Consider the following 26319-nt stretch of genomic DNA (forward strand, 5'->3'; position numbering starts at 1 on the left):
GACCAGGATGGTCTCGATCTCTTGACCTCATGATCCACCCGCCTCGGCCTCCCAAAGTGCTGGGATTACAGGCTTGAGCGACCGCGCCCGGCCTATTTTGGAGGTTTGAGGTGGGAGGATCACCTGAGCCCGGGAGGTCAAGGCTGCAGTGAGCCTTGATCACGCCACTGCACTCCAGCCTGGGTGACAGAGTGAAATTTGTCTCAAAGAAAGGAAGGGAAAGGGCCAGGTGCGGTGGCTCAAGCCTGTAATCCTAGCACTTTGGGAGGCCGAGGCGGGTGGATCACAAGGTCAAGAGATCGAGACCGTCCTGGTCAACATGGTGAAACCCCGTCTCTACTAAAAATACAAAAAAATTATCTGGGCATGGTGGCACGTGCCTGTAATCCCAGCTACTCAGGAGGCTGAGGCAGGAGAATTGCCTGAACCCAGGAGGTGGAGGTTGCGGTGAGCCGAGATTGCGCCATTGCACTCCAGCCTGGGTAACAAGAGCGAAACTCCGTCTCAAAAAAAAAAAAAAAAAAAAAAAAAGGAAGGGGAAAAAAAAAAGAGATCTGAAGAGGGGCCAGGAGCTAACTAGACAAGAAAGGAGGGAAGACCATGCAAAGCAGAAGGTAGAACATGTGCCACCATGCTGTGGCCACAGGAAATAGAACACCTCCATAGGACCCAGAAAAGGTTGGGTCTCTTCCCACTTCCATCCTGGTTTAGTCTGCCCCTGTAGGAGGGGTATAACTGCCTCCCAGCACACAGACCAGACTGTCTGGGGTAGGGAAGAGGGAAGGGACTGTCCACCAGAATGGGGATTCTAAAGAGCGGAGGCCCTGCTTTGAAGAGCCTCTCCCCTACCCCAGAGGCAAAAAATCAAACAGTGCTAGGCTCTCACTGGAAGTGCCTTGAGCGTTGAAGAACAGGCCCGCAAGAGCTGGGGATTCAGCTGCTCTCAAATCTCCTGGTAGAGCATCCCTGACCCAGAGGACCTTGCCAGGGCAGTGGTAGGCAAGGAGTCTCTCTGCCTCTCTAGGTCTGGCCTCCTTGGGCTCATGATAAACATAGGGACAGGGCCTGGGAACAGAAATTTAGGCTGAGGGGTAGTGTGAGCTCACTCGCCAGACAGATCCAGCTGCCAGGAGCCTTCCTGCCCTATATAGAGAGATTCAGCTAACATTGCCCACCATCACTGCAAAACAAAAACAAAAAAAGCAAAAACTAAAAACTTTCCACCAGGGATCTGGCCAGCATTTAAGCCCTGATGAGTAAGATGAGGCTGTTCTTTCTCCTTCCCTTCCTAGCCCAGCCGAGATAATCAGCTTCTTGGGGAGGGGAGTGAAGGGTGAACCTCAGGCCTAATGTGGTCCATGAGAGAGTATGTGAAAAAAAGCCTACTAGGGATAGAGGTCAGTGACCCTTCTTTCATGGATTCTAGCAGGGCAAGGGTTAAGAGGCAGGGCCAGGAAAAGTGCCCCACCCAGGGGAGGGACCGGTATGTTAAAAGGCAAGCAGCTTGAGGAAGAGGAAGGGACAGATCCTCCCTGCATCCAAAGGCCTCCTCAGTCTGCAGCTCCAGCTCCAGTTCCAGGTAAGTGCGCCTTCTCTGGGTCTGTCTGCCTATCTGCTTGTTGGTCTGAACAGAGGGAACTTTCTGCATCATTATGCCATCTGTGGCTGCTTTAACACTGGCCCTGGGTCCCCAAGAGATCTCAACAGACCCTAGCTCCAGTCCCCTTCCCATAACCCACCTGGGCTGTGCCTGATCACAGAATCAAGGAGACACTGGCCTGGGAAGGGAGCTGTAGAGCAGGGACTGTGGAGCTGTGTGTGTTCAGCCCTGACCTGTCCTGTTCTGCCCCCAGCCCACAATGTTTCCCAAGCCATGCTTCCTGTGCCCTCCATGGGGCCCTGGCTGGGATATCATCATATACTGTAAGTTTGTGATGAGACACTACAGTATAGATGATGTACTAGTCCGGGCACCCCCGGCTCTGGGGCCTGACAAGGAGGGCAGGAGAGATGCTGCAAGCCCAGGAAGCTCTCTGCTCAGCCTATCACAGCCTGCCGACTGCCAAGGCACTTGGGAATGGCAAGGAAACCGTTACCATTACTGAGTTTAGTAATGGTAATGGTTCTCTTGCTGTACCCAGAAAACGTGCGAGAAGAGAACTCAGGACCCTGGAGCAGACTACTGGGAGACTCCAGCTAAAACAAGGCAGGGCTGGGGGCGTGGGATGGGGGGGGTGGGTGGAGGGAATACATACATTTTCTCTTTCCTGTTGTAAAGAAATAAAGATAAGGCCAGGCACAGTGGCTCACACCTGTAATCCCACCACTTTCAGAAGCCAAGGCAGGAGGATTTCTGGAGCCCAGGAGTTTGAGACCAGCCTAGGAAACATAGTGAGACTCAGTCTCTAATATTAAAAAATAAAAATAAAGAAAATAAAAGGAATAAAGATGAGAACCAGAATGCTTGTCTTTTAACTTTATTAGTATCCAAGATGTGGGGAGAGGGATAGGGTGGGAGAGATCAAGAATTGGGGAGCAGATGGGAGGCGCTACCTCACTCAGGAGACTCGAGTCCATACGCAAGTTTAAGGTGAAAGAAGCAGGGGTGGAGACAGATCTCCCTGCTCACAGCAACGGCTCAGGGAGAAACTCTGGGCCCAAAGCCAGCTGCAGGCAGGATGGCACTGCTCTCACCAACAGGCCGTCTTCTGTAGCTGTGGCCCCAGGCAGAGGAACCGCCTGGGAACTGGGCTAAGGCAGGTTCCTTCTTCCAACAGGAAATACAGCTGGGCAGGGACTGTGCACTCAGTAGGGTCACTCCAGCTAGCAGCCAGTCAGTGTTCATGTCCCTCACTAGTTCCTGGAGGGTCCCCTGCCAAGGACCGATCTGGTCAGTTCCTGCCAGCAGCTTGAGCTGGGATGCCCTGGGAGGGTCAGTAGAAGGTGGTCAGTTGAGGAGCTTCACAGAGAGGCGGATGTCAACATCACAGAGGAAGATGTTCATGAGGTCGCGGCTTGCCTCCTGTGCAATTTGAGAGATCCTGTGGCCCTTCGGACCAATCAGGAGCCTCTGAGGGAAACAGAAGGAAACAAGGAATGATGGCACATGCCTGTAGACCCGGCCACTCGGGACTGAGGTGGGAGGATCCTTTGAGCCTAGGAGTTTGAGTCCAGCCTGGGTAACAGTGTGACCCCTCTTTAAAAAAAAGAGAGGGTGGCTGGGCATGGTAGCTCATGCCTGTAATCCCAGCACTTTTTTTTTTTCTTTTAGAGATGGGATTTCACCATGTTGGCCAGGATGGTCTTGATCTCTTGACCTCATGATCCACCCACCTCAGCCTCCCAAAGTGCTGGGATTACAGGCGTGAGCCATCGCGCCCGGCCAATCCCAGCACTTTGGGAGGCTGAAGCGGGCAGATCACTTGAGGTCAGAAGTTAGAGACCAGCCTGGCCAATATGGTGAAACCCCATCTCTACTAAAAATACAAAATATTAGCTGGACATAGTGGCAGGTGCCTGTAATCTCAGCTACTCGGGAGGCCGAGGCAAGAGAATTGATTGAACCCTGAAGGCAGAGAGGTTGCAGTGAGCTGAGATCGTGCCACTGTACTCCAGCATGGGTGACAGAGTGAGACCCTGTCACAAAAAAAAATTTAAAAAAGAGGCCAGGCATGATAGCTCACGCCTGTAATCCCAGCACTTTGGGAGGCCGGGGTGGGCAGATCACAAGGTCAGGAGTTCAAGATCAGCATGGCCAACACAGTAAAACCCCATCTCTACTCAAAAATACAGAAAAATTAGCCAAGCACAGTGGCGCGTTCCTAGTCCCAACTATTCGGGAAGCTGAGGCAGGAGAATTGCTTGAACCCAGGAGGTGGAGGTTACAGTGAGCCGAGATCACGCCACTGCACTCCAGCTTGGGCAACAGAGTGAGACTTCATCTCAAAATAAATAAATAAATAAAATTTAAAAAAGAGAGGGTGGGTGCAGTGGCTCACGCGTGTAATCCCAGCACTTTTAGAGGCCAAGGTAGGTGGATTGCTTAAGCCTAGGAGTTTGAGACAAGCCTGGGCAATATGGTAAAACCCCTTCTCTACAAAAACTTTTAAAAAATTAGCCAGATGGTCAAGCGTGGAGGCTCACACCTGTAATCCCAGCACTCTGGGAGGCTGGGGTGGGTGGGTCATTTGAGGTCAAGAGTTCCAAACCAGCCTGGCCAACATGGTGAAAGCCTCCTTCTACTAAAAATTAGCCAGGCGTAGTAGTGGGCGCTTGTAATCCCAGCTTCTCGGAAGGCTGAGGCAGGAGAATCACTTGAGCCCGGGAGGCAGAGGTTGCAGTGAGCAGAGAGGATACCACTGGACTCTAGCCTGGGTGACAGAACAAGACTTTTTTTTTTTGAGACAGAGTTATCACTCTTGTTACCCAGGCTGGAGTGCAATGGCATGATCTTGGCTCACCGCAACCCCCGCCTCCTGGGTTCAGGCAATTCTCCTGCCTCAGCCTCCTGAGTAGCTGAGATTACAGGCACGCGCCACCATGCCCAGCTACTTTTTTGTATTTTTAGTAGAGACGGGGTTTCACCATGTTGACCAGTATGGTCTCGATCTCTCGACCTCGTGATCCACCCGCCTCGGCCTCCCAAAGTGCTGGGATTACAGGCGTGAGCCACCGCGCCCGGCCCCAGAACAAGACTTTGTCTTAAAAAAATAAATAAATAAATAAATTAGCTGGTCCCAGGCTGGGCGCAGTGGCTCATGCCAATAATCCCAGCAGTTTGGGAGGCCCAGGTGGGTAGATCACCTGAGGTCAGGAGTTCAAGACCAGCCTGACCAACATGGTGAAACCTCATCTCTACTAAAAATACAAAACTGGCCGGGCGGGGTGGCTCAGGCTTGTAATCCCAGCATTTTGGAAGGCTGAGGCGGGTGGATTACCTGAGGTCAGCAGTTCAAGACCAACCTGACCAACATGGTGAAACCCCGTCTCTATATTTAAAAAAAAAAAAAAAAAAAAAGAATTAGCCAGGTGTGGTGGCGCATGCCTGTAATCTCAGCTACTGAGGAGGCTAAGGCAGGAGAATCATTTGAACTCAGGAGGTGGAGATTGTGGTGAGCCAGGATCACGCCATTGCATTCCAGCCTCAGCACTACGTCTCAAAAAAAAAAAAAAAAAAAAAAAAAAAAAAAAAAAATTAGCTGCTCCCAGCTCCTCAGGGGGCTGAGGTGGGACGATTGCTTGATTCTGGGATGTCAGGCTGCAGTGAGCTGTTATTGCACCACTGCACTCCAGCCTAGGTGACACAGCAAGACTCTGTCTCAAAAAAAAAAGAAAAGAAAAGAAAAGAAAAAGGAAAAAAAGAGAGAAGGACATGGTCCTGCTCTCAGGGCTCACAAGCTGGGGGAAGAATTCCTGTCTAACACAGCCTTGATCTCTCCTCTGAGCCTAGTCTCACTTACCATATAAGATTCTTTGGGCACCAGAAGCTTCTGTTGGATAACCAGCTCCCCGCTTGGTCCTTCCTCCCACACTACCGTCTTCTATACAGGAAGACAACGTGATTAGTCAGTCATACCTCTGGGTATAGGTGTGTGCCTGGTAGAGAGATCCCAGAACCCTTCACTCTGTACCTGCTGCACATTGTAAGGTACTTCCTGGGGCAGGTACTCTAGAAGCTTCTCTCGGATGATGTTGGCACAGATCTCTTCTGGTGTCTGGTTAGTAAGGACTTCACTGTGATACTCCCAGGGCCCTGGCTGGGCCTGTGCTAGGAGGTATTTCTGTGGGAACAGAGGGACTAGATGGGTATCTTAGTCCCAATGAGGACTTTTCTACTCACTTTTGCTTCCAGGAAGAAATCTGAGGGCTGTCTTCATATGGTAGAAACCAAGGGCCTGGCTACAGCCAAAATTAACTGACCTTTAGTGTTTGCACATCCTCCTGGCTTAGGGCTGACAACATGAAGATCTCCTGGAAGTGGGGCCAGCCAATCCTCTGAGGGCTTTCCACAGATTGTGTGTTTGGATCCTTAACTGCTGGGCTGGGGCAATGGGTGCCAGGGTGTGAGTGGAAGGCCTGCCTCATCTTGAGCTTTTTGCCGTTGACCACACCTTCAGTGAGGGCTGCTGTGAGCTCCAGGAGAACTGACTTCTGCTTCAGACAGTCTACCTGGACATGGGGGACAGGCAAAGGGTGTGTAGTCAGAGACATGGGACTTAGAGGGAAATAGACCTCCTCCTCAGGTGGGTAGTGCTCACCTTGTTCATGACCAGGATACTAGGGACCTGGGAGAACTTGGTCAAACACCTGAGCAACTGGGGGTTGAGCTGGTTCCGAGTCCACTTGTCTGAGACATCCACAAGAACCACAACTGGAAGATGGCAAGGCAGGAAGAAGGATGAGGAAACGGTCACTCTTCCTCCCACCTTGACAAAAGCTTCCATGGTATGAGCTCTTGCTTTTGCCCCCCAAACTACCGGGAATGAAAGGTCATAACCCCTGTAAACTGGGCTTAAGATCCCCATCCTGAACCTAACCAAGATCAGCAGATTCCATGCTCTTCCATGGATCTTCCAACAAAGACAGCTCCAGATGGTGCCTGAGGAACAGACGAACATCAGTCAAGAAGGGTCTTGTGACTTAGGCATTTCTGACAAGGGATGTGGGAGGGTAAAGGAGTTTTCCAGCCCCTATGATGAAATTTCCCACCCTCTTTCAGTATCGCCCCCCATCCACCCTCTGATTCCACAGCCATTACCTCTTCTGTTTAACAGGACTGATAATACCAGGTGTGTCAAGTAGAATCTAAAATCAGGAAAGTGAGATACACAGACCCCAGGAGAAAAGATTATGACTGGGAAGTGACAGAGAGGCCACCCATGATGTCAGGAGCCTGCCCTCCCTCCCTTCTCAGCCAAGCTGTTACTGACTTTAGGTTTTTTTTTTTTTTTTTGTAGACAGAGTCTCACTCTGCCATCAGGCTGGAGTGCAGTGGCACAATCTTGGCTCACTGCAACCTCCACCTCTTGGGTTCAAGTGATTCTCCTGCCTCAGCCTCCTGAGTAGCTGGGATTATAGGCACAAGCCATCAGTCCCAGCTAATTTTTGTATTTTTAGTTGGCCAGGCTGGTCTCGATCTCCTGACCTCCTGATCCACCTGCCTGGGCCTCCCAAAGGGCTGGGATTACAGGCGTGAGCCACTGTACTCAGCCAGGTTTTTTTTTGTTGTTTTTTTTTTTTTTTTTGAGACAGTCTCACTCTGGTCCAGGCTGGAGTGCAGTGGTGCCATCTCGGCTCACTGCAACCTCTGCCTCCCACGTTCAAGCAATTCTCCTGCCTCAACCTCCCAAGTAGCTGGGATTATAGGTGTGTGCCACAACACCTGGATAATTTTTGTATTTTTTGGATAGAAACAGGGTTTTGCCATGTTGGCCAGGCTGATCTCAAACTCTTAACCTCATCTGCCTGCTTCGGCCTCCCAAAGTGCTGAGATTATAGACGTGAGCCACCGTGCCTGGGCTGACTTTAGTATTTTACCATTCTGCTTAGTTTTCATTCTAGATGGGATCTGGGAGTAAATGATGACTGTGAATATATGGAAGATTAGGAAGCAGTAAAGAGAAAATAAAATCTTTCTGACTAGATGCCAGAATAGGGGAAAGTAGACAGAACTACATCATGCCTAAAGGAAGAGGAAACCCCATTTTCTCAGATAAATGAATGTAAGCATCCTTTTCTTCAAGGTTGATGGTAAGGGAGACCCTCTTAGCTTCACCCTCTGTCCTGTTTCAAGGACTCCCGTTGTAGGTACCCACCACCTGGGCCTCCTTCTCTGTGATGACCCCCAGAGCTTGGCAGCGAGTGGTATGCACCTTCTTGGAAACAGGGAACACCTGCCAGGAGCAAAGGAATCTCAGTGAGGTCCCAGATCCCTCCAAGACCATCCTTGAAGGCATGGCAAGAAGTAAAAGATAAAAAGGGTAGGAGGGTCAAGGGTGTAGCATACCTTTCGGCCCAGTAGCTGGTTGGAGAGTGTTGACTTCCCTGCATTTGGGGCTCCCAGGAGGACTGCTCGTAGGACCCGGGGATTCTCAGGCATATCAGGGTGATGGACCAAGAGGAGATCCTGCTCATCTATGTGCAAGTAGGAAGAGGTGTGAGACATAGTGGAATCTGGATTTCCCATCAAGTGCTTGTTCCTGCCCAACCACAAAGGGTGACTTTCTTTGGCCCTGCCCTTAATTTACATTAATTTATAAGGTAACTCTCTCTAAAAAATATATATATATATATATATATATATATATATATATTTCTTCTTTTCTTTCCTCCCTCTCTCCCTCCCTCTAAAGTAACTCTCTGAGCCCTTTAGTTTTCTTTTTTTTTTTTTTTTTTGAGACGGAGTTTCGCTCTTGTTACCCAGGCTGGAGTGCAATGGCACGATCTCGGCTCACCGCAACCTCCGCCTCCTGGGTTCAGGCAATTCTCCTGCCTCAGCCTCCTGAGTAGCTGGGATTACAGGCACGCACCACCATGCCCAGCTAATTTTTTGTATTTTTAGTAGAGACGGGGTTTCACCTTGTTGACCAAGATGGTCTCGATCTCTTGACCTTGTGATCCACCCGCCTCGGCCTCCCAAAGTGCTGGGATTACAGGCTTGAGCCACCGCGCCCGGCCCTAGTTTTCTTATATGTAAAATCAAGTTGATATTAATGGTACCTATTTACCAGCTTTTTAAAATTCTTTTTTTTTTTTTTTTTTGAGACGGAGTTTCACTCTTGTTACCCAGGCTGGAGTGCAATGGCACAATCTCGGCTCACCACAACCTCCGCCTCCTGGGTTCAGGCAATTCTCCTGCCTCAGCCTCCTGAGTAGCTGGGATTACAGGCACGCACCACCATGCCCAGCTAATTTTTTTTGTATTTTTAGTAGAGACGGGGTTTCACCATGTTGACCAGGATGGTCTCGATCTCTTGACCTGTGATCCACCCGCCTCGGCCTCCCAAAGTGCTGGGATTACAGGCTTGAGCCACCGCGCCCGGCCTTAAAATTCTTTTTATGCTTTTGGAGATAGAGTCTCGCACTGTTACCCAGGCTGGAGTGCAGTGCCACAATCTCTACTCACTGCAACCTCTGCCTCCTGGGTTCAAGCAATTCTCCCGCCTCAGCCTCCCAAGTAGCTGGCATTACAGGTGCCCACCACCATGCCCAGCTAATTTTTTGTATTTTTTTTTAAGACAAGGTTTCGGCCGGGTGCCGTGGCTTACACCTGTAATCCCAGCACTTTGGAAGGCCGAGGCGGGTGGATCACAAGGTCAAGAGATCGAGACCATCCTGGTCAACATGGTGAAACCCCGTCTCTACTAAAAATACAAACAATTAGCTGGGCATGGTGGCGCGTGCCTGTAATCCCAGCTATTCAGGAGGCTGAGGCAGGAGAATTGCCTGAACCTAGGGGGCGGAGGTTGCGGGTGAGCCGAGATCGCGCCATTGCACTCCAGCCTGGGTAACAAGAGCGAAACTCCGTCTCAAAAAAACAAACAAACAAGGTTTCACCATGTTGGCCAAGATGGTCTCGAACTCCTGACCTCAGGTGATCTACCCGCCTCAACCTTCCAAAGTGCCGGGATTCCAGGCATAAGCCACCAGCCTAGCCATTTTTTGTATTTTTAGTAGAGGCGGGGTTTCACTATGTTGGCCAGGCTGGTCTTGAACTCCTGACCTCATGATCTGCCCACCTCAGCCTCCCAAAGTGCTGGGATTACAGGCAAGAGCCACCTCGCCCAGCCCACCAGCTTATTTTATAATTTTTTTTGATGACTATCAATTGTGTAAAACAGCTCAGCACAATGCCTGGCACTTAATACTCAATTACTGTATGTAATTATAATGTGTAGCTGTGCTTGAGAAGTGTATGTGCATGAAAGTAAGCTGGATTACACAAAACCAGATATTTCCTCAGCTCTCATTCTCTCACCCTACTAAGGGTGCTATGAAGGCCCTGCACGTGAACCAGTCTTTTGTTTTTCTGCAAGAGGGACGGGAGGAAGGGCTAGGGGGTCAAAAAGGGAGAGGGCTCACTCAGTCTTTTTTTTTTTTTTTTTTGAGACGGAGTTTCGCTCTTGTTACCCAGGCTGGAGTGCAATGGCGCAATCTCGGTTCACCACAACCTCCGCCTCCCGGGTTCAGGCGATTCTCCTGCCTCAGCCTCCTGAGTAGCTGGGATTACAGGCACGCGCCACCATGCCCAGCTAATTTTTTGTATTTTTAGTAGAGACGGGGTTTCACCATGTTGACCAGGATGGTCTCGATCTCTTGACCTCGTGATCCACCCGCCTCGGCCTCCCAAAGTGCTGGGATTACAGGCTTGAGCCACCGCGCCCGGTCCTTTTTTTTTTTTTTTTTTTGAGACGGTGTTTCGCTCTTGTTGCCCAGGCTGGAGCGCAATGGCGTGATCTCCCAAAGTGCTGGGATTACAGGCGTGAGCCACTTCGCAAGGGCCCAGTCTCTTTATATTATCTCCTTATGACACTATTTTGCAATGACCATTTTGTGTCCCGTCTCCAAACAGAGTCTCCATACTCTGAAGTATAAAGTGTGCTGTTTTCCAGGTGTAACTGTGTCATGACAAGTAGATGAGGCCCAACATGCATTATTGGATCAAATTTGCTTCCCATGTCAGGGTGCAGAGCCGTAGTTCCGCTTTGTCTGTGGCCCTTCAATCTTACGCTCTTTAGTGAGCGTCTCTGGTTGTGACCAGATCGGTTCCTTCTTCCACTCAAATTGTTATTTCTCTCCTGTGAGATTCTTCATTGCTCATCCCTGTCAGGGCCTCAAAATCGTTTTCTGTAAAATAGGATCAAAGACTATATCCCCAGAAAGCTTTCAGTGCTAAAAACGTGACAGTTCCGCGCAAACCCATCAGGGCTCTTTACCTCTATGCATGGACACGGCGGGGGCGCAAGGAGTCACCGAGCTGTCAGGCTGGGGGAATCCGAGGAAGTGGGCCAGGGCAGAGCCCTGGCCATGAATGCGAGAAGCCGAGGCCAGGCGGGGACCAGAGAAAGCGGAGCCCACGACGCAGGACACGCACCTCCGTTGACAGCCTAAGAGTAAGGGGAAAGGGATCACCCGCTCCCTCGCGGTATGAGGGCCCACCTGCCAGACCCTTAACACCGCTTGAAAAAGCCCAGCGCCGCGCCAGCTGGGGGCAGCCATTGCAGCCGCAAGGCACTCCGGGAACCGACCAGGAGCGCTCTCACGATTGAACAGAGCGGCTGACGAACCAGCGAGTAGGACAGAGGTAGGTCGGCCCAAACCGAGAGCAGAGACGCATGGGATGTGGGCAGTGGGAAGCACCGCTCTGGAGACGGCCCGAGGCCAAGGAAGGGGGAAAACGTGTATTTAGAGGCTGTCCAAGCTTGACGGTTGTTTTGGAGTGCTATACACAACGTATTTTTTTCTGCTGTCAAAGTTTTGTAAAAGGTCTTTCTGGGGGCCGGGCGCGGTGGCTCACGCTTGTAATCCCAGCACTTTGGGAGCCCGAGGCGGGCAGATCACGAGGTGAGGAGTTCGAGACCAGCCTGGGCAACATGGTGAAACCCCGTCTCTACTAAAAATACAAAAGTTAGCCGAGAGTGGTGGCGGGCTCCTGTAGTACTAGCTACTCAGAAGGCTGAGACAGAAGAATCGCTTGAACCCGGGAGGCCGAGGTTGCAGTGAGCTGAGGTCACCCACTGCACTCCAGCCTGGGTGATGAGCAAGAGACAAAGTCCCCAAAAAAAGACTTTATGGACGTGTCTCCTAAAAGACTGCATTTCGGGCCGGGCGCGGTGGCTCAAGCCTGTAATCCCAGCACTTTGGGAGGCCGAGGCGGGTGGATCACGAGGTCGAGAGATCGAGACCATCCTGGTCAACAAGGTGAAACCCCGTCTCTACTAAAAATACAAAAAATTAGCTGGGCATGGTGGTGTGTGCCTGTAATCCCAGCTACTCAGGAGGCTGAGACAGGAGAATTGCTTGAACCCAGGAGGCGGAGGTTGTGGTGAGCCGAGATCGCGCCATTGCACTCCAGCCTGGGTAACAAGAGCGAAACTCGGTCTCCAAAAAAAAAAAAAAAAAAAAAAAGACTGCATTTCCCATGAGACCAAAAAGCAGAAATCGTCCTCCTATCAAGGGAGGAATGGTTGTGGGCATGGGAGCCAGCACTGTTCCACCTGTCCCCATAAACTTTTTTGTGGTGGAGGTTTGTACCTTGTCCTTTCCATCCTTAGGCCTGAAGGATCCTCTTCCAGCCTTTGGCTTGCCCTATCTGTCAGTGGTGGCCACATACTGTCTGCAGAGGCGTAGCTGAGCGACAAAGCCTTTGCTTTATGCTAGGCTCCTGGAAGGAGTGGGCTCTGGGTTCGTGTTTGGGATGAAGAGCACGTCTGGATTTCCTTCCTGTAAACCTCGGCTACTGTCTTCTATCTGAGGTCATTCCTTCCTGAAGAAAAACCAGAGGGTTTGCAAAGGAGGAAGAAGCGGCTTAGCCACCTAGGATCTCCTAGACCTCTCCTAGACCACTTTAGCAGCTGGAGGAACTAGATTTACTTTGGTCTGTTTGAGGCCTTGAGCCCTCTTCATCCTTTGTAGCCTCTAAATCAAACACTTGAAACAGAGATAAACCTTGGTAGAGGGGAATTGAGGGAAGAAGGTTCTTAGAGTCAGTGCTCATTCTGTCGCTCAGGCTGGAGTGCAGTGGCATGATCATAGCTCACTGCAGCCTGAAACTCTTGGGTTCCAGCGATCCTCCAGTTTCAGCCCTCTTGGGTAGCTAGGACTACAGGCACTTCCAACATGCCTGACTATGGAGGAAGACATATAAAACATCTACTGGCAAGCTCTGTCTCATGCTGGCGATACATCAGTGAACAAAAATAAATCTCTATCATGGGACTTTAGGGACCCCATCTCTAAAATAACACCAATAAAAATATGACACAATACAGTATAGCAACTATTTATATAGCACTTACATTGTATTCGATATTATAAGTAATCCAGAGATGACCTAAAGTCATCTCTTATTCACTGCAAGAGAATCAGCATATTTTGGTATCCATGAGATGGGAGGGTGGAAATTATGGTATCTCAATTCCCTAGGAAGACATGACTGTATATTCTAGCTATTTTCAATTCCTCGCCTCCTATTCTCTCTTTTTATATTTTTATTTTTATTTTTATTTTTTTTTGAGACAGAGTTTCGCTCTTGTTACCCAGGCTGGAGTGCAATGGCGCAATCTTGGCTCACCGCAACCTCCGCCTCCTAGGTTCAGGCAATTCTCCTGCCTCAGCCTCCTGAGTAGCTGGGATTACAGGCACACGCCACCATGCCCAGCTAATTTTTTTTTTTTTTTTTTTTTTTTGAGATGGAGTTTCGCTCTTGTTACCCAGGCTGGAGTGCAATGGCGCGATCTCGGCTCACCGCAACCTCCGCCTCCTGGGTTCAGGCAATTCTCCTGTCTCAGCCTCCTGAGTAGCTGGGATTACAGGCACGTGCCACCATGCCCAGCTAATTTTTTGTATCTTTAGTAGAGACGGGGTTTCACCATGTTGACCAGGATGGTCTCGATCTATCGACCTCGTGATCCACCCGCCTCGGCCTCCCAAAGTGCTGGGATTACAGGCTTGAGCCACCGCGCCCGGCGATTTTTTATTTATTTATTTGTTTTGAGACAGAGTCTTGCTGTGTTGCCCAGGCTGGAGTGCAATGGCACAGTCTCGGCTCACTGCAACCTCCGCCTCCCGGGTTCAAGGGATTCTCCTGTCTCAGCCTCCCGAGTAGCTGGGATTACAGGTGCCTACCACCATGCCCAGCTAATTTTTATATTTTTAGTAGAGACAGGGTTTCTGTTGCCCAGGCTGAACTCCTGACTTCGTGATGCACCTGCCTCAGCCTCCCAAAATGCTGGGATTATAGGTGTGAGCCACTGTGCCTGGCCTACTTTTATTTTTTTGAGACAGGGTCTTGTTCTGTCGCCCAGACTGGAGTGCAGTGGTGTAATCATGGCTTACTACAGCCTTGATCTCCCAGGCTCAAGCATTCCTCCCACCTCAGCCTCCGTAGTATCTGTGACTACAGACCTGCTACCACCATACCCAGCTAATTTTTTTTTTTTTTTTTTTTTGAGACAGAGTTTCGCTCTTATTACCCAGGCTGGAGTGCAATGGCGCGATCTCGGCTCACCGCAACCTCCGCCTCCTGGGTTCAGGCAATTCTCCTGCCTCAGCCTCCTGAGTAGCTGGGATTACAGGCACACGCCACCATGCCCAACTAATTTTTTGTATTTTTAGTAGAGACGGGGTTTCACCATGTTGACCAGGATGGTCTCGATCTCTTGACCTCGTGATCCACCTGCCTCAGCCTTCCAAAGTGCTGGGATTACAGGCTTGAGCCACCGCGCCCGGCCTGCCAGCTAATTTTTAAATATTTTGCAGAGACAGTCTCACTATGTTGTCCAGGCTGGTCACAAACTCCTGGCCTGGAGTGACCCACTGCTGCCTTGGCCTTCCCAACTGCCGAGCTTATAGGCATGAGACACAGTGCTTGGCCTTTCCCCAGATATTTTTGATCTTCAGTTGGTTGAATTCTTGGATGCTGAACCCTTGGATATTGAGGGCCAATACTGAGCAGGTGAGGGCTTTGGAATTAATAGAGGATTTTCTTTTTTCTTTTTTCTTTTTTTTTTTTTTTTTGAGACGGAGTTTCGCTGTTGTTACCCAGGCTGGAGTGCAATGGCGTGATCTCGGCTCACCGCAACCTCCGCCTCCTGGGTTCAGGCAATTCTCCTGCCTCAGCCTCCTGAGTAGCTGGGATTACAGGCACATGCCACCATGCCCAGCTAATTTTTTGTATTTTTAGTAGAGACAGGGTTTCACCATGTTGACCAGGATGGTCTCGATCTCTCGACCTCGTGATCCACCCGCCTCGGCCTCCCAAAGTGCTGGGATTACAAGCTTGAGCCACCGCGCCTGGCCTAACCTGAATTTCTTACCAAGGGCAGAATACTGGATCTTTTCCTTGCCGATCATTAATTGATTCTATACAATATAGTTATCCATAGCAATACCCCTACTCCAAAATCCGACCATGTGGTTTGGATGAGGCTCACTCTAGGCATGGAGCATGCAAAACGAACCAACTGAATCAGCATATAACATTCTCTAGGCCATGATGATTGTTTTAGGGATGGGTACATAACCTAGTGAGAGACAAAAAGGTACGAGGAGAGGTCGGGCACGGTGACTTACTCCTGCAATCCCAGCATTTTGGGAGGCTAAGGTGGTTGGATCACAATATCACGAGATCGAGATCATCCTGGCCAACATGGTGAAACCCTGTCTCTACTAAAATACAAAAAAACCCAAAAAACAAAAAACTAGCCGGGCATGGTGGTGTGCACCTGTAGTCTCAGCTACTCCGGAGGCTGAGGCAGGGGAATCACTTGAACGTGGGAGGCAGAGGTTGCAGTGAGCGGAGATCACATCACTGTACTTCAGCCTGGTGACAGAACAAGACTCTGTCTCAAAAAAAAAAAAAAAAAAAAAAAAAAAAGAAAGAAAAGAAAAAAAGAAAAAGGTACAACGAGAATTTTGCTTCTTTCCCACTGGAGCTGGATGTGAGAAGATATAATATCTGGAGCTGCTGCAGTCATGTTGATACCACAAGGGGAGAGCCTATCCAGAGAAAGATGTCATTTATTCACTCACTGAACAAAAATCTATTGAGTACCTACTATGTGCCAGATACTCTTCTAGGTGCAGGAGATACAGTGGTGAACATATACAGGTCCTGTCCTCATAGAGCTTACAGTCTAAGGGTACATACAGTAATAACATCAAACAAACAGGTGACAGTCTCTCTCTGTCACCAGGCTGGAGTGCAATGGTGCGATCTTGGCTCACTGCAACCTCCGCCTCCTGGGTTCAAGTGATTCTCCTGCCTCAGCCTCCCAAGTAGCTGGGACTACAGGCGTGTGCCACCTCACCCAGCAAATATTTATTTATTTATTTATTTATTTATTTTTGAGACGGAGTTTCGCTCTTGTTACCCAGGCTGGAGTGCAATGGCGCGATCTCGGCTCACCGCAACCTCTGCCTCCCGGGTTCAGGCAATTCTCCTGCCTCAGCCTCCTGAGTAGCTGGGATTACAGGCATGCGCCACCACGCCCAGCTATTTTTTTTTTTATTCTTAGTAGAGACGGGTTTTCACCATGTTGACCAGGATGGTCTCGATCTCTTGACCTCGTGATCCACCCGCCTCGGCCTCCCAAAGTGCTGGGATTACAGGCTTGAGCCACCGCGCCCGGCCTTTATTTTTATTTTATTTTATTTTTATTTTCTTTGAGATGGAGTCTGGCTTTGTTGCCAGGCTGGAGTACAGTGGCCCCATCTCGGCTCAATGCAATCTCCGCCTCCCGGGTTTAAGCAATTCCCTGGCCTCCGCCTCCCAAGTAGCAGGGACTACAGGTGATCACCACCACCGTACTTGGCTAATTTTTTGTATTTTAGCAGAGACGGGGTTTTACCATGTTGGCCAGGATGGTCTCAATGTCCTGACATTCTGATCCACCCACCTCGGCCTCCAAAAGTGCTGGGATTACAGGCATGAGCCACTGCCCCTGGCCAATTTTTGTATTTTTTTTTTTTTTTTTTTTGAGACGGAGTTTCGCTCTTGTTGCCCAGGCTGGAGTGCAATGGCGCGATCTCGGCTCACCACAACCTCCGCCTCCTGGGTTCAGGCAATTCTCCTGCCTCAGCCTCCTGAGTAGCTGGGATTACAGGCATGTGCCACCATGCCCAGCTAATTTTTTGTATCTTTAGTAGAGACGGGGTTTCACCATGTTGACCAGGATGGTCTCGATCTCTTGACCTCGTGATCCACCCGCCTCGGCCTCCCAAAGTGCTGGGATTACAGGCTTGAGCCACCGCGCCCGGCCAATTTTTGTATTTTTAATAGAGATGGGGTTTCACCATATTGGCTAGACTGGTCTTGAACTCCTGATCCTGTGATACACCCGCCTCGGCCTCCCAAAGTCTGGGATTACAGGTATGAGCTACTTCACCTGGCGTCCAGCTTTATTTATTTATTTATTTATTTATTTATTTGTTGAGAGGGAGTCTTGCTCTTTCACCAGACTGGAGTGCAGTGGCATGATCTCGGCTCACTGCAGCCTCCATCTCCCAGGTTCAAGTGATTCCCCTGCCTTGTCTCCTGAGTAGCTGGGACTACAGGCCTGCGCCACCACATCCAGCTAATTTTTTTTTTTTTTTTTGTATTTTAGTAGAGATGGGGTTTCACCTTGGCCAGGATGGTTTCAATCTCCTGACCTCATGATCCGACTGTCTTGCCTCCCAAAGTGCTGGGATTACAGGTGTGAGCCACCACACCCAGCCTTTATTTTTATTTTTTAACATTCCTCACTGAGCACTCATCTTGTCATCTTTTTTTCCTCCCTTACGTTGTATCTTGGCCCTTACGTGTCCAAACTTTGAAGAGAGCAAACCAGCACTGGAGTTGAGAGAGAAAAAAGAGGCATGGTGATGAGGAGGGAGTTTAGTCCTGTATCTTCTCTTCCCTTTGGTTGCTGTTCATTGCCTGCTGCTTTCAAGTCTGTTTTGTTGAATACTCAGGACTCCACTGAGCTTAGTCTCTTTCCAGGTTATACCAAAGCAGCAGTCTAGGGACTGACAGTTGGGCCTCACTGGACTAAAGATCTGAGGTTTTGCTTTACCAGTTTGCAAAAGGGCCAGGCTCACAGTGAGAACTGGAAAGCAGGGGACTATTTGCCCGCAAATTCCTCAGTGGCACATACGTGATGTCTGGAACATTTTTGTCCAATAAAAAGCATATGCTTGATAAACGTACTGAATTTAGCAGTGTCCCAGTGCATTCTAGGTGAGGTCACCTTCTTGACAAAGTCCCCAGGACCTCATTGCATCTCCTGGCTAGTAGTGTATTCTAGGATGGCAAAGCTGCTTTTTACATAATTACCCCCAATACATTCTAGACATGATCGTCTTCTTGAAAGAGATCCAAATTTGGCTGGGCGCGGTGGCTCACGCCTGTAATCCCAGCACTTAATGAGGCTGAGACAGGAGGATCATCTGAGGTCAGGAGTTTGAGACCAGACTGGCCAACATGGTGAAATCCCGTCTCTACTAAAATGCAAAAATTAGCTGGGCGTGAAGGCACAAGCCTGTAATCCCAGCTACCAAGGAGGCTGAGGCTGAGGCAGGAGAATCGCTTGAACCTAAGAGGTGGAGGTTGCAGTGAGCTGATATCATGCCATGGCACTCCAGCCTGGGCAACAAGAACGAAACTACGTCTGAGAACAAAAAAAAAAAAAAAAAAAAAAAAAAGAGGGAGAGAGAAAAGGAGACCCAAATTTATCATCATTGGTCACCTGAGAGCACCTGAATTCAGGCCTTTAAGTGCAAGTAGGATGCAGAATCCTGGAAATGCCAGTAAGTCTATGGCCCCATTAGGGGAAGCGCAATCCAAGAGTTTAGTAATCTAGGCACGGTACTCCAGAGGCGTGAAACCCTGAGGCAGCCGCCAAATTCTCTGAGCCTCAGAAGTTTTTAAGGCCAGCTCCCGAGTCCAGCAGAGACCCAGAGGTCCAGGCCATCAGGCAGTGAGGAAGACGCCACCGGCAGGAGCTGCGCAGGCGCGTGCGGCCCGAAAGGGCCCAGCTGCTCCACGCTGCGCAGGCGCAGGAGCGGCTCCGGCTAGTCCCGACAGCGGCGGCGGTGACTGAGGGGCTGGGGCGTGGAGAAGTGGTGGCGGCGGGCGGCTGGCGGCAACGGAGCAGCCATGAGGGCCGGGCCCAGTCACCGACCGTGAGTAGTGGTGGAGGAGGAGTGGGCAACGCGTGGGAAGAGGGTAACTTGACGGAAGGATACCATGACTTTGTGGGGTGGGCTCTGCCTGTGGGAGACGGAAGGGCGTGGGGGAGGTACAGTTTGAGGTGATGATGGGAGAATTTGGGGCACAGGAGGCCAGGTCGCCGGCCGCAGAGCTGGATAGCTTGGGGGAGGGGGAAGGGTTGCGCACTTTGGAGTGAAGCAGCTTGTGGCAGGGCCAGTGTTCCGTGCTCCCCCATTTGTGTCATCCCTTCCTCTAGGAGCTTTTGGTCGGCTCTCCTTTTCCGCTTCTTTCAGAGAATGGTGGCGGGGGGAGGGTGGTGGAGGATGAAAGCTCTGCAGGAGCTGAAGAAGCAAACTCTCAACCAGGCTGGGGAAGGGTCGGTCGCCCGGAGTAATAGGCTGCTCTGGGTAGAGGACGGGGGTCGGGGGCTCTCTTTTGAAAGCTGGGGGGGGGGGGTCTAGGGAAAAGAGTTAGGGGCTTAGAGTCAGGCAGGTTCGAAACCAAGTCCGCCACGGATAAAGCTGTTAGGTAACCTTGGGCAGGTCCCACTTAACCTTTCTGAACACCAGGAAGATGCCATGCCTCAAATGGGCTATTGCAAGCATCACCTATGTAACTGAAATTGTTTATGCAAATTGTGAATTGTTTAAGTATTATGCTGATGTTAATGTATCACCAACAGTATTTCTGGAATTTAGACCTTACCGTTGTTAATGGAATGACTGATTTCTCTGTCAAGGCAAGAAGCATATTGTTTATAAAACCTCAGTAGACTCCATTGTGCTTTCTGTATGGGCACAGCAGATCATGTGCAGAACTACCAGTTCTGTAATGTGACAAATTAGCCATCAGACTTGTGTAGGAAAAATACCGTATTCTCTGGTGTTTTTACAAACGGTGTGCAGCTCCTCACCCAAATGGAATGGAGGGCCGATCTGTTAAATACTTTCTGAACATAGCTCACTCAGGTTGCCTTGTAACACAGTTGGCATTTATGTGCTTTAAAGAGTTGATAAGGCCGGTCAAGGTGGCTCATGCCTGTAATCCCAGCACTTTGGGAGGCTGAGGCAGGCAGATCACCTGAAGTTGGGAGTTCGAGACCAGCCTGACCAGAATGGAGAAACCCCATCTTACTAAAAATATAAAAAATTACCTGGGCGTGGTGGCTCATCCTGTAATCCCAGCTACTCAGGAGACTGAGACAGGAGAATCGCTTGAATCTGGGAGTTGGAGATTGTGGTGAGCTGAGATCTTGCCATTGCACTCCAGCCTGGGCAACAAGAGTGAAACTCCATCTCTAAAAAAAAAAGGTAGGGCCGGGCATGGTGGCTCAAGCCTGTAATCCCAGCACTTTGGGAGGTAGAGGCGGGCGGATCACAAGGTCAGGAGGTCGAGACCATCCTGGTCAACATGGTGAAACCCCGTCTCTACTAAAAAATACAAAAAATTAGCTGGGCATGGTGGGGCGTGCCTGTAATCCCAGCTACTTGGGAGGCTGAGGCAGGAGAATTGCCTGAACCCAGGAGGTGGAGGTTGCCGTGAGCCGAGATCGGGCTGTTGCACTCCAGCCTGGGTAGCAAGAGCGAAACTCTGTCTCAAAAAAAAAAAAAAAAAAAAAGGTTTTCCTTTGTAAAGGAGTCTCTGGTTTTCCAGGGACCTGTCCCCATTTTGGAGGTCAGATATGCACACAGCAGCTCTAAGCCCTACGTTTTGTTACCCTGCTTGTCAGTGGGATCTCCCAGGTGAAATAGCTCAGAAGACGGAAGCAGTTGTGCAAGAGCCCATGAGGTGTGTGGTTTTCCTGACAGGCTGAAGAAACATTCCTTAGGCGATGTTGCTGTTTTTTAATGTAGACAAAGCAGAGGATGGTTAAACTATGTGTTTATGGAGAGAGAAAATGGTTTCCAAAAGAGAGATGCAGAATGCTTTTAAGAGGACATAAAGAGAGAGACGATTCAGCTTTGCTGCCTCTGAGGATTGAGACCTTGAAATGTCAAGGCTTTCTGGAAATTGTTGAGTGATCTGTCTTTTACCTGAGTAAAGGTAGGGAGTGGCTATACTAGGTTCTTGAAGATTCACAGATAAGGGGAGTGAATTACTTTTAGGAATGGGGAAAATGAAAGCTGGTTGTTTTTAACTTCTCTGTCTGGTAAAATGTGTTTCACTTTTCTTTCCTGGAAATGCATAGTGATACATAATTTTAACCTTTTTGCTTTAGTTCCTTGACTGTCCCAATAGATTATCCGTCTGTATCTACTTTCTTTAAGATAATAGTTTTAAAAAGAAAGCATTTGTTAATATTGTGATATGCCATTACAGAAATTTATTCCATCTTTGCTACATGGCAAATACAGTAGAGTATAAAATGTTAAAGTTGGCTTAGCCATCTTATTTTATTTTTTAATTGTTGGACATTTATTTTTAATGTTGGTAATGTATTTTTTCCCCCACTGGAAATTTCCATCAGTTCAGATAAGCCCATAAATGCCACCCATGTTATGTTAAAATAATAGAGGTTTGTTCAGCTGTGATGAGAATTTCCTGTCCTCCTCTCCTTCTATTCTCTTTCCTATTTGTGGTTACTTTTATGTAGTAGATGACCCTTACAAATTGAGTATTTCTTCCCCTGGGGAAGAAAAAGGGGTGAGCTAGTCTGCTGTGTGAGAAGTTTTTCTAAAACTTCTTGTCTGTTGTGTGAGAAGTTTTTCCAAAGTGGGAGATGAGCTTTGGAGATTTGACTTCCTGTGAATCTCTGACATAGCAGGGGCTAAAATAAAAAAAAAAATTATTTATTGGCTTATTTTTTTATTTTTTATATTGAGACAGAGTTTCACTCTTGTTGCCCAAGCTGGAGTGGAATGGTGCAATCTCGGCTCACCGCAACCTCTGCCTCCGGATTCAAGCAATTCGCATGCTTCAGCCTACCAAGTAGCTGGGATTACAGGCACGTACCACCATGCCCAGCTATTTTTTTGTATTTTTCTTTTTCTTTTGAGATGGAGTTTTGCTCTTGTTACCCAGGCTGGAGTGCAATGACTCGATCTTGGCTCACCGCAACCTCCGCCTCCTGGGTTCAAGCAATTCTCCTGCCTCAGCCTCCTGAGTAGCTGGGACTACAGGCATGCGCCACCATGCCCAGCTAATTTTTCTGTATTTTTAGTAGAGATGGGGTTTTACCATGTTGACCAGTATGGTCTCGATCTCTTGACCTCGTGATCCACCTGCCTCGGCCTCCCAAAGTGCTGGGATCATAGGTGTGAGCCACCATACCTGGCCTTTTTTTTTTTGTATTTTTAGTAGAAATGGGGTTTCACCATGTTAGCCAGGCTGGTTTTGAACTCCTGACCTCAGGTAATCCACGCACCTCGGCCTCTCAAAGTGTTGGGATTACAGGTGTGAGCCACCGTGCCCAGCCTGGCTTATTTTTTTTTTTGTGGTGGGGGCAGCCTCCTGAGTAGCTGGAGTTATAGGCGCACACCACTAATGCCTGGCTAATTTTTGTATTTTTAGTAGAGATGGGGTTTCACCATGTTGGCCAGGCTGGTCTTAACCTGACCTTATTCTGTTGCCCACTGAGTGCAGTGTCTCTATCTTGGTTCACTGCAATGTCTGCCTCCTGTCTTCAAGTGATTCTCCTGCCTCAGCCTCCCAAGTAGCTGGGACTACAGGTGGGTGTCCTCACACCTGGCTAATTTTTGTATTTTTCGTAGAGATGGGGTTTCACCATGTTGGCCAGACTAGTCATGAACTCCTGATCTCAGGTAATCCACCTGCCTTGGCCTCCCAAAATGTTAGGATTACAGGCGTGAGCCACCATTCCCCGCCTATTGGCTAATTTATATTCTGATAAAATGAGTCATTTTTCTTAAAAAAGTATCCCATTCCTTAGGGAAAATTTTTAAAAATTTTTTTGAGACAGATCCTCACTCTGTTGTCCAGGCTGGAGTGCAGTGGTGCGATCTTGGCTCACTGCAGTCTCTGCCTCCCAGGCTCAAGCGATTCTCCTGCCTCAGCTTCTTCTGAGTGGGTGGAACTACAGGTGCACACCACTACCACCTGACTAATTTTTATATTTTTAGTAGAGACAGGGTTTCGTCATGTTGGCCAGGCTGGTCTTGAACACCTGACCTCAAATGATCCACCTACCTTGGCCTCCCAAAGTACTGGGATTACAGGCATGAGCCACTGTGCCCAGCCTAAAAACATTCTTTTTTTTTTTTTCCCCTGAGACAGAGGAGCTGTCTGTCTAGCTCTGTTGCCAGGCTAAAGCACAGTGGCTTGATCTTGGCTTACTGCAACCTCCGCCTCCTGAGTTCAAGATTCTCCTGCCTCAGCCTCCGAAGTAGCTGGGACTACAGGAGTCCCCCACCATGCCCAGCTAATTTTTATATTTTTAGTAGAGATGGGGTTTCACCATGTTGGCTAGGATGGTCTCAATCTCCTAACCTGGTGATTTGTCCGCCTTGGTCTCCCAAAGTGCTGGGATTACAGGCATGACCCACTGCACCCATCCAACAGTCTATTTTATTTATTTTTTGAGACGGAGTTTCGCTCTTGTTACCCAGGCTGGAGTGCAATGGCGCGATCTCGGCTCACCGCAACCTCCGCCTCCTGGGTTCAGGCAATTCTCCTGCCTCAGCCTCCTCATTAGCTGGGATTACAGGCACGCGCCACCACGCCCAGCTAATTTTTTGTGTTTTTAGTAGAGACGGGGTTTCACCATGTTGACCAAGATGGTCTCGATCTCTTGACCTTGTGATCCACCCGCCTCGGCCTCCCAAAGTGCTGGGATTACAGGCTTGAGCCACCGCGCCCGGCCTATTTATTTATTTTGAGACGGAGTTTCGCTCTTGTTACCCAGGCTGGAGTGCAATGGCGCGATCTCGGCTCACCACAACCTCCGCCTCCCGGGTTCAGGCAATTCTCCTGCCTCAGCCTCCTGAGTAGCTGGGACTATAGGCACGCACCACCATGCTCAGCTAATTTTTGTATTTTTAGTAGAGATGGGGTTTCACCATGTTGACCAGGATGGTCTCGATCTCTTGACCTCGTGATCCACCCGCCTCACGGCCTCCCAAAGTGCTGGGATTACAGGCTTGAACCACCGCGCCCAGCCCCAACAGTCTATTTAAAAACAAATTATTAGCTGGGTGTGGTGGCTCACACCTGTAATCCCAGCACTTTGGGACGCTGAGGTGGACAGATCACGAGGTCAAGAGATCGAGACCATCCAGGCCAACATGGTGAAACTCTGTCTCTACTAAAAATACAAAAATTAGCTGGGTGTGGTGGTGTGCGCCTGTAGTCCCAGCTACTCGGGAGGCTGAGGCAGGAGAATTGCTTGAACCCGGGAGGCGAAGGTTGAAGTGAGCCAAGATTGCGCCTGGGGCCTGGCGACAGAGCAAGACCCTGTCTCAAAAACAAAATAAAACAAAAAAACCCCAAATTTATTGACTGGGTATGTTGGCTCATGCCTGCAATCCTAGCACTTTAGGCGACTAAGGTAGGTGGATCACTTGAGGTCAGAAGCCACTGTGCCCAGCCATGTTTTTACTTTTTTTTTTTTTTTTTTGAGATGGAGTTTCGCTCTTGTTACCCAGGCTGGAGTGCAATGACGCGATCTCAGCTCACCGCAACCTCCGCCTCCTGGGTTCAGGCAATTCTCCTACCTCAGCCTCCTGAGTAGCTGGGATTACAGGCACACGCCACCATTCCCAGCTAATTTTTTGTATTTTTAGTAGAGATGGGGTTTCACCATGTTGACCAGGTTGGTCTCGATCTTTTGACCTTGTGATCCACCCGCCTCGGCCTCCCAAAGTGCTGGGATTACAGGCTTGAGCCACTGCGCCCGGCCATGTTTTTACTTTTTTATTTTTTACTGATCATATTTACTTGAAAACAGAAGTTTTGTCTGTTCTTTTTGAGGCAGCGCCTGGCTGTATCACCCAGGCTGGCCTGCAGTGGCATGATTATGGCTCACTACAGCCTTGATCTCCTTGATTCAAGTTATCCTCCCACCTCAGTGTCACGTCACTGCAACCTCTGCCTACCAGGTTCAAATGATTTTCCTGCCTCAGCCTCCCAAGCAGCTGGGATTACAGGCGTGCACCACCATACCCGGCTAATTTTTTTTTTTTAGAGATGGAGTCTCGCTCTTGTTATGGGTGATCACTTGAGGCAAGGAGTTCAAGACCGGACTGGCCAACATGGTGAAATCCTGTCTCTACTGAAAATGCAAAAATTAGCCAGGCACGGTGGTGGGCGCCTATAATCCCAGCTACTTGGGAGGCTGAGGCAGGGGAATTGCTTGAACCCAAGAGGTGAAGGTTGCAGTGAGCTGAGATTGTACCACTGCACTCCACCCTGGGTGACAGGGAGACTCCTTCCCCTGAAAAAAATAGCAACTTTAAAAAGGTGAAAGGTGGCCGGGCGCGGTGGCTCAAGCCTGTAATCCCAGCATTTTGGGAGGCTGAGGCGGGTGGATCACGAGGTCAAGAGATCGAGACCATCCTGGTCAACATGGTGAAACCCTGTCTCTACTAAAAATACAAAACATTAGCTGGGCGTGGTGGCGCGTGCCTGTAATCCCAGCTACTCAGGAGGCTGAGGCAGGAGAATTGCCTCAACCCAGGAGGCGGAGATTGCGGTGAGCCAAGATCGCGCCATTGCACTCCAGCCTGGGTAACAAGAGCAAAACTCTGTCTCAAAAAAAAAAAAAAAAAAAAAAAAGCCGGGCGCGGTGGCTCAAGCCTGTAATCCCAGCACTTTGGGAGGCCGAGGCGGGTGGATCACAAGGTCAAGAGATCGAGACCATCCTGGTCAACATGGTGAAACCCCGTCTCTACTAAAAAATACAAAAAAATTTAGCTGGGCATGGTGGTGCGTGCCTATAATCCCAGCTACTCAGGAGGCTGAGGCAGGAGAATTGCCTGAACCCAGGAGGCGGAGGTTGCGGTGAGCCGAGATCGCGCCATTGCACTCCAGCCTGGGTAACAAGAGCGAAACTCCGTCTCAAAAAAAAAAAAAGGGGAAGGTGATTCCAGACTGAACATGGTGGCTCACGCTTGTCATTTCAGCACTTTGGGAGGCCAAGGTGGGCGGACCACCTGTGGTCAGGAGTTCGAGACCAACCTGGCCAACGTAGTCTCTACTAAAAATACAACTATTAGCTGGGCGTGATGGCTCAATGCCTGTAATCCCAGCTACTTGGGAGGCTGCGGCAGGAGAATCGCTTTAATTTGGGACGTGGAGGTTGTAATGAGCCAAAATTGTGCCAAGGTGCTCCATCCTGGGCAACAGAGAGAATTTGTCTCAAAAAAAAAAAAAAAAAATTACTGGGCGGGGTAGCTTACCTGCCTTGGCTTCCCAAAGTCCCAGCACTCGGGAGGCTGAGGTAGGCAGATCATGAC

At 49.5% G+C, this 26319-nt stretch overlaps 2 protein-coding genes and 1 long non-coding RNA gene across 7 annotated transcripts in view; 2 read left to right on the plus strand and 1 right to left on the minus strand.

The window, feature by feature from the left end:
• The first annotated feature begins 1523 nt into the window (after positions 1 to 1523).
• On the plus strand, positions 1524 to 2496 carry LOC141581833 (uncharacterized). Its single transcript, XR_012514602.1, has 3 exons — positions 1524 to 1579; positions 2142 to 2206; positions 2334 to 2496. It is a non-coding gene; the product is annotated as an uncharacterized LOC141581833 (long non-coding RNA).
• ERAL1 (Era like 12S mitochondrial rRNA chaperone 1) lies at positions 2462 to 11255 on the minus strand. Its single transcript, XM_039475948.2, has 10 exons — positions 10935 to 11255; positions 8006 to 8133; positions 7815 to 7892; positions 6758 to 6804; positions 6537 to 6598; positions 6258 to 6370; positions 5920 to 6168; positions 5631 to 5780; positions 5460 to 5540; positions 2462 to 3070 (listed from the first exon to the last, which is right to left on the minus strand). Exons 1-10 carry the CDS (start codon positions 11215 to 11217, stop codon positions 2948 to 2950), a joined length of 1314 nt encoding a protein of 437 aa, XP_039331882.2. The 5' UTR covers positions 11218 to 11255; the 3' UTR covers positions 2462 to 2947.
• FAM222B (family with sequence similarity 222 member B) overlaps positions 11245 to 26319 on the plus strand; it is a 103498-nt gene continuing 88423 nt past the window's right edge. For 4 of the 5 annotated variants that reach the window (XM_074388460.1, XM_074388463.1, XM_039475949.2 and 1 more), the window contains exon 1: positions 18768 to 18882. The gene's annotated coding sequence lies outside the window, so the exon portion shown is untranslated. Of the gene's footprint in view, positions 11303 to 18767; positions 18883 to 26319 lie in introns of those variants that run through there. The other variant, XM_074388462.1, reaches the window with a different exon arrangement.

Source organism: Saimiri boliviensis, chromosome 17 (assembly GCF_048565385.1).
Source record: "Saimiri boliviensis isolate mSaiBol1 chromosome 17, mSaiBol1.pri, whole genome shotgun sequence".
NCBI classification, from domain to species: domain Eukaryota; kingdom Metazoa; phylum Chordata; class Mammalia; order Primates; family Cebidae; genus Saimiri; species Saimiri boliviensis.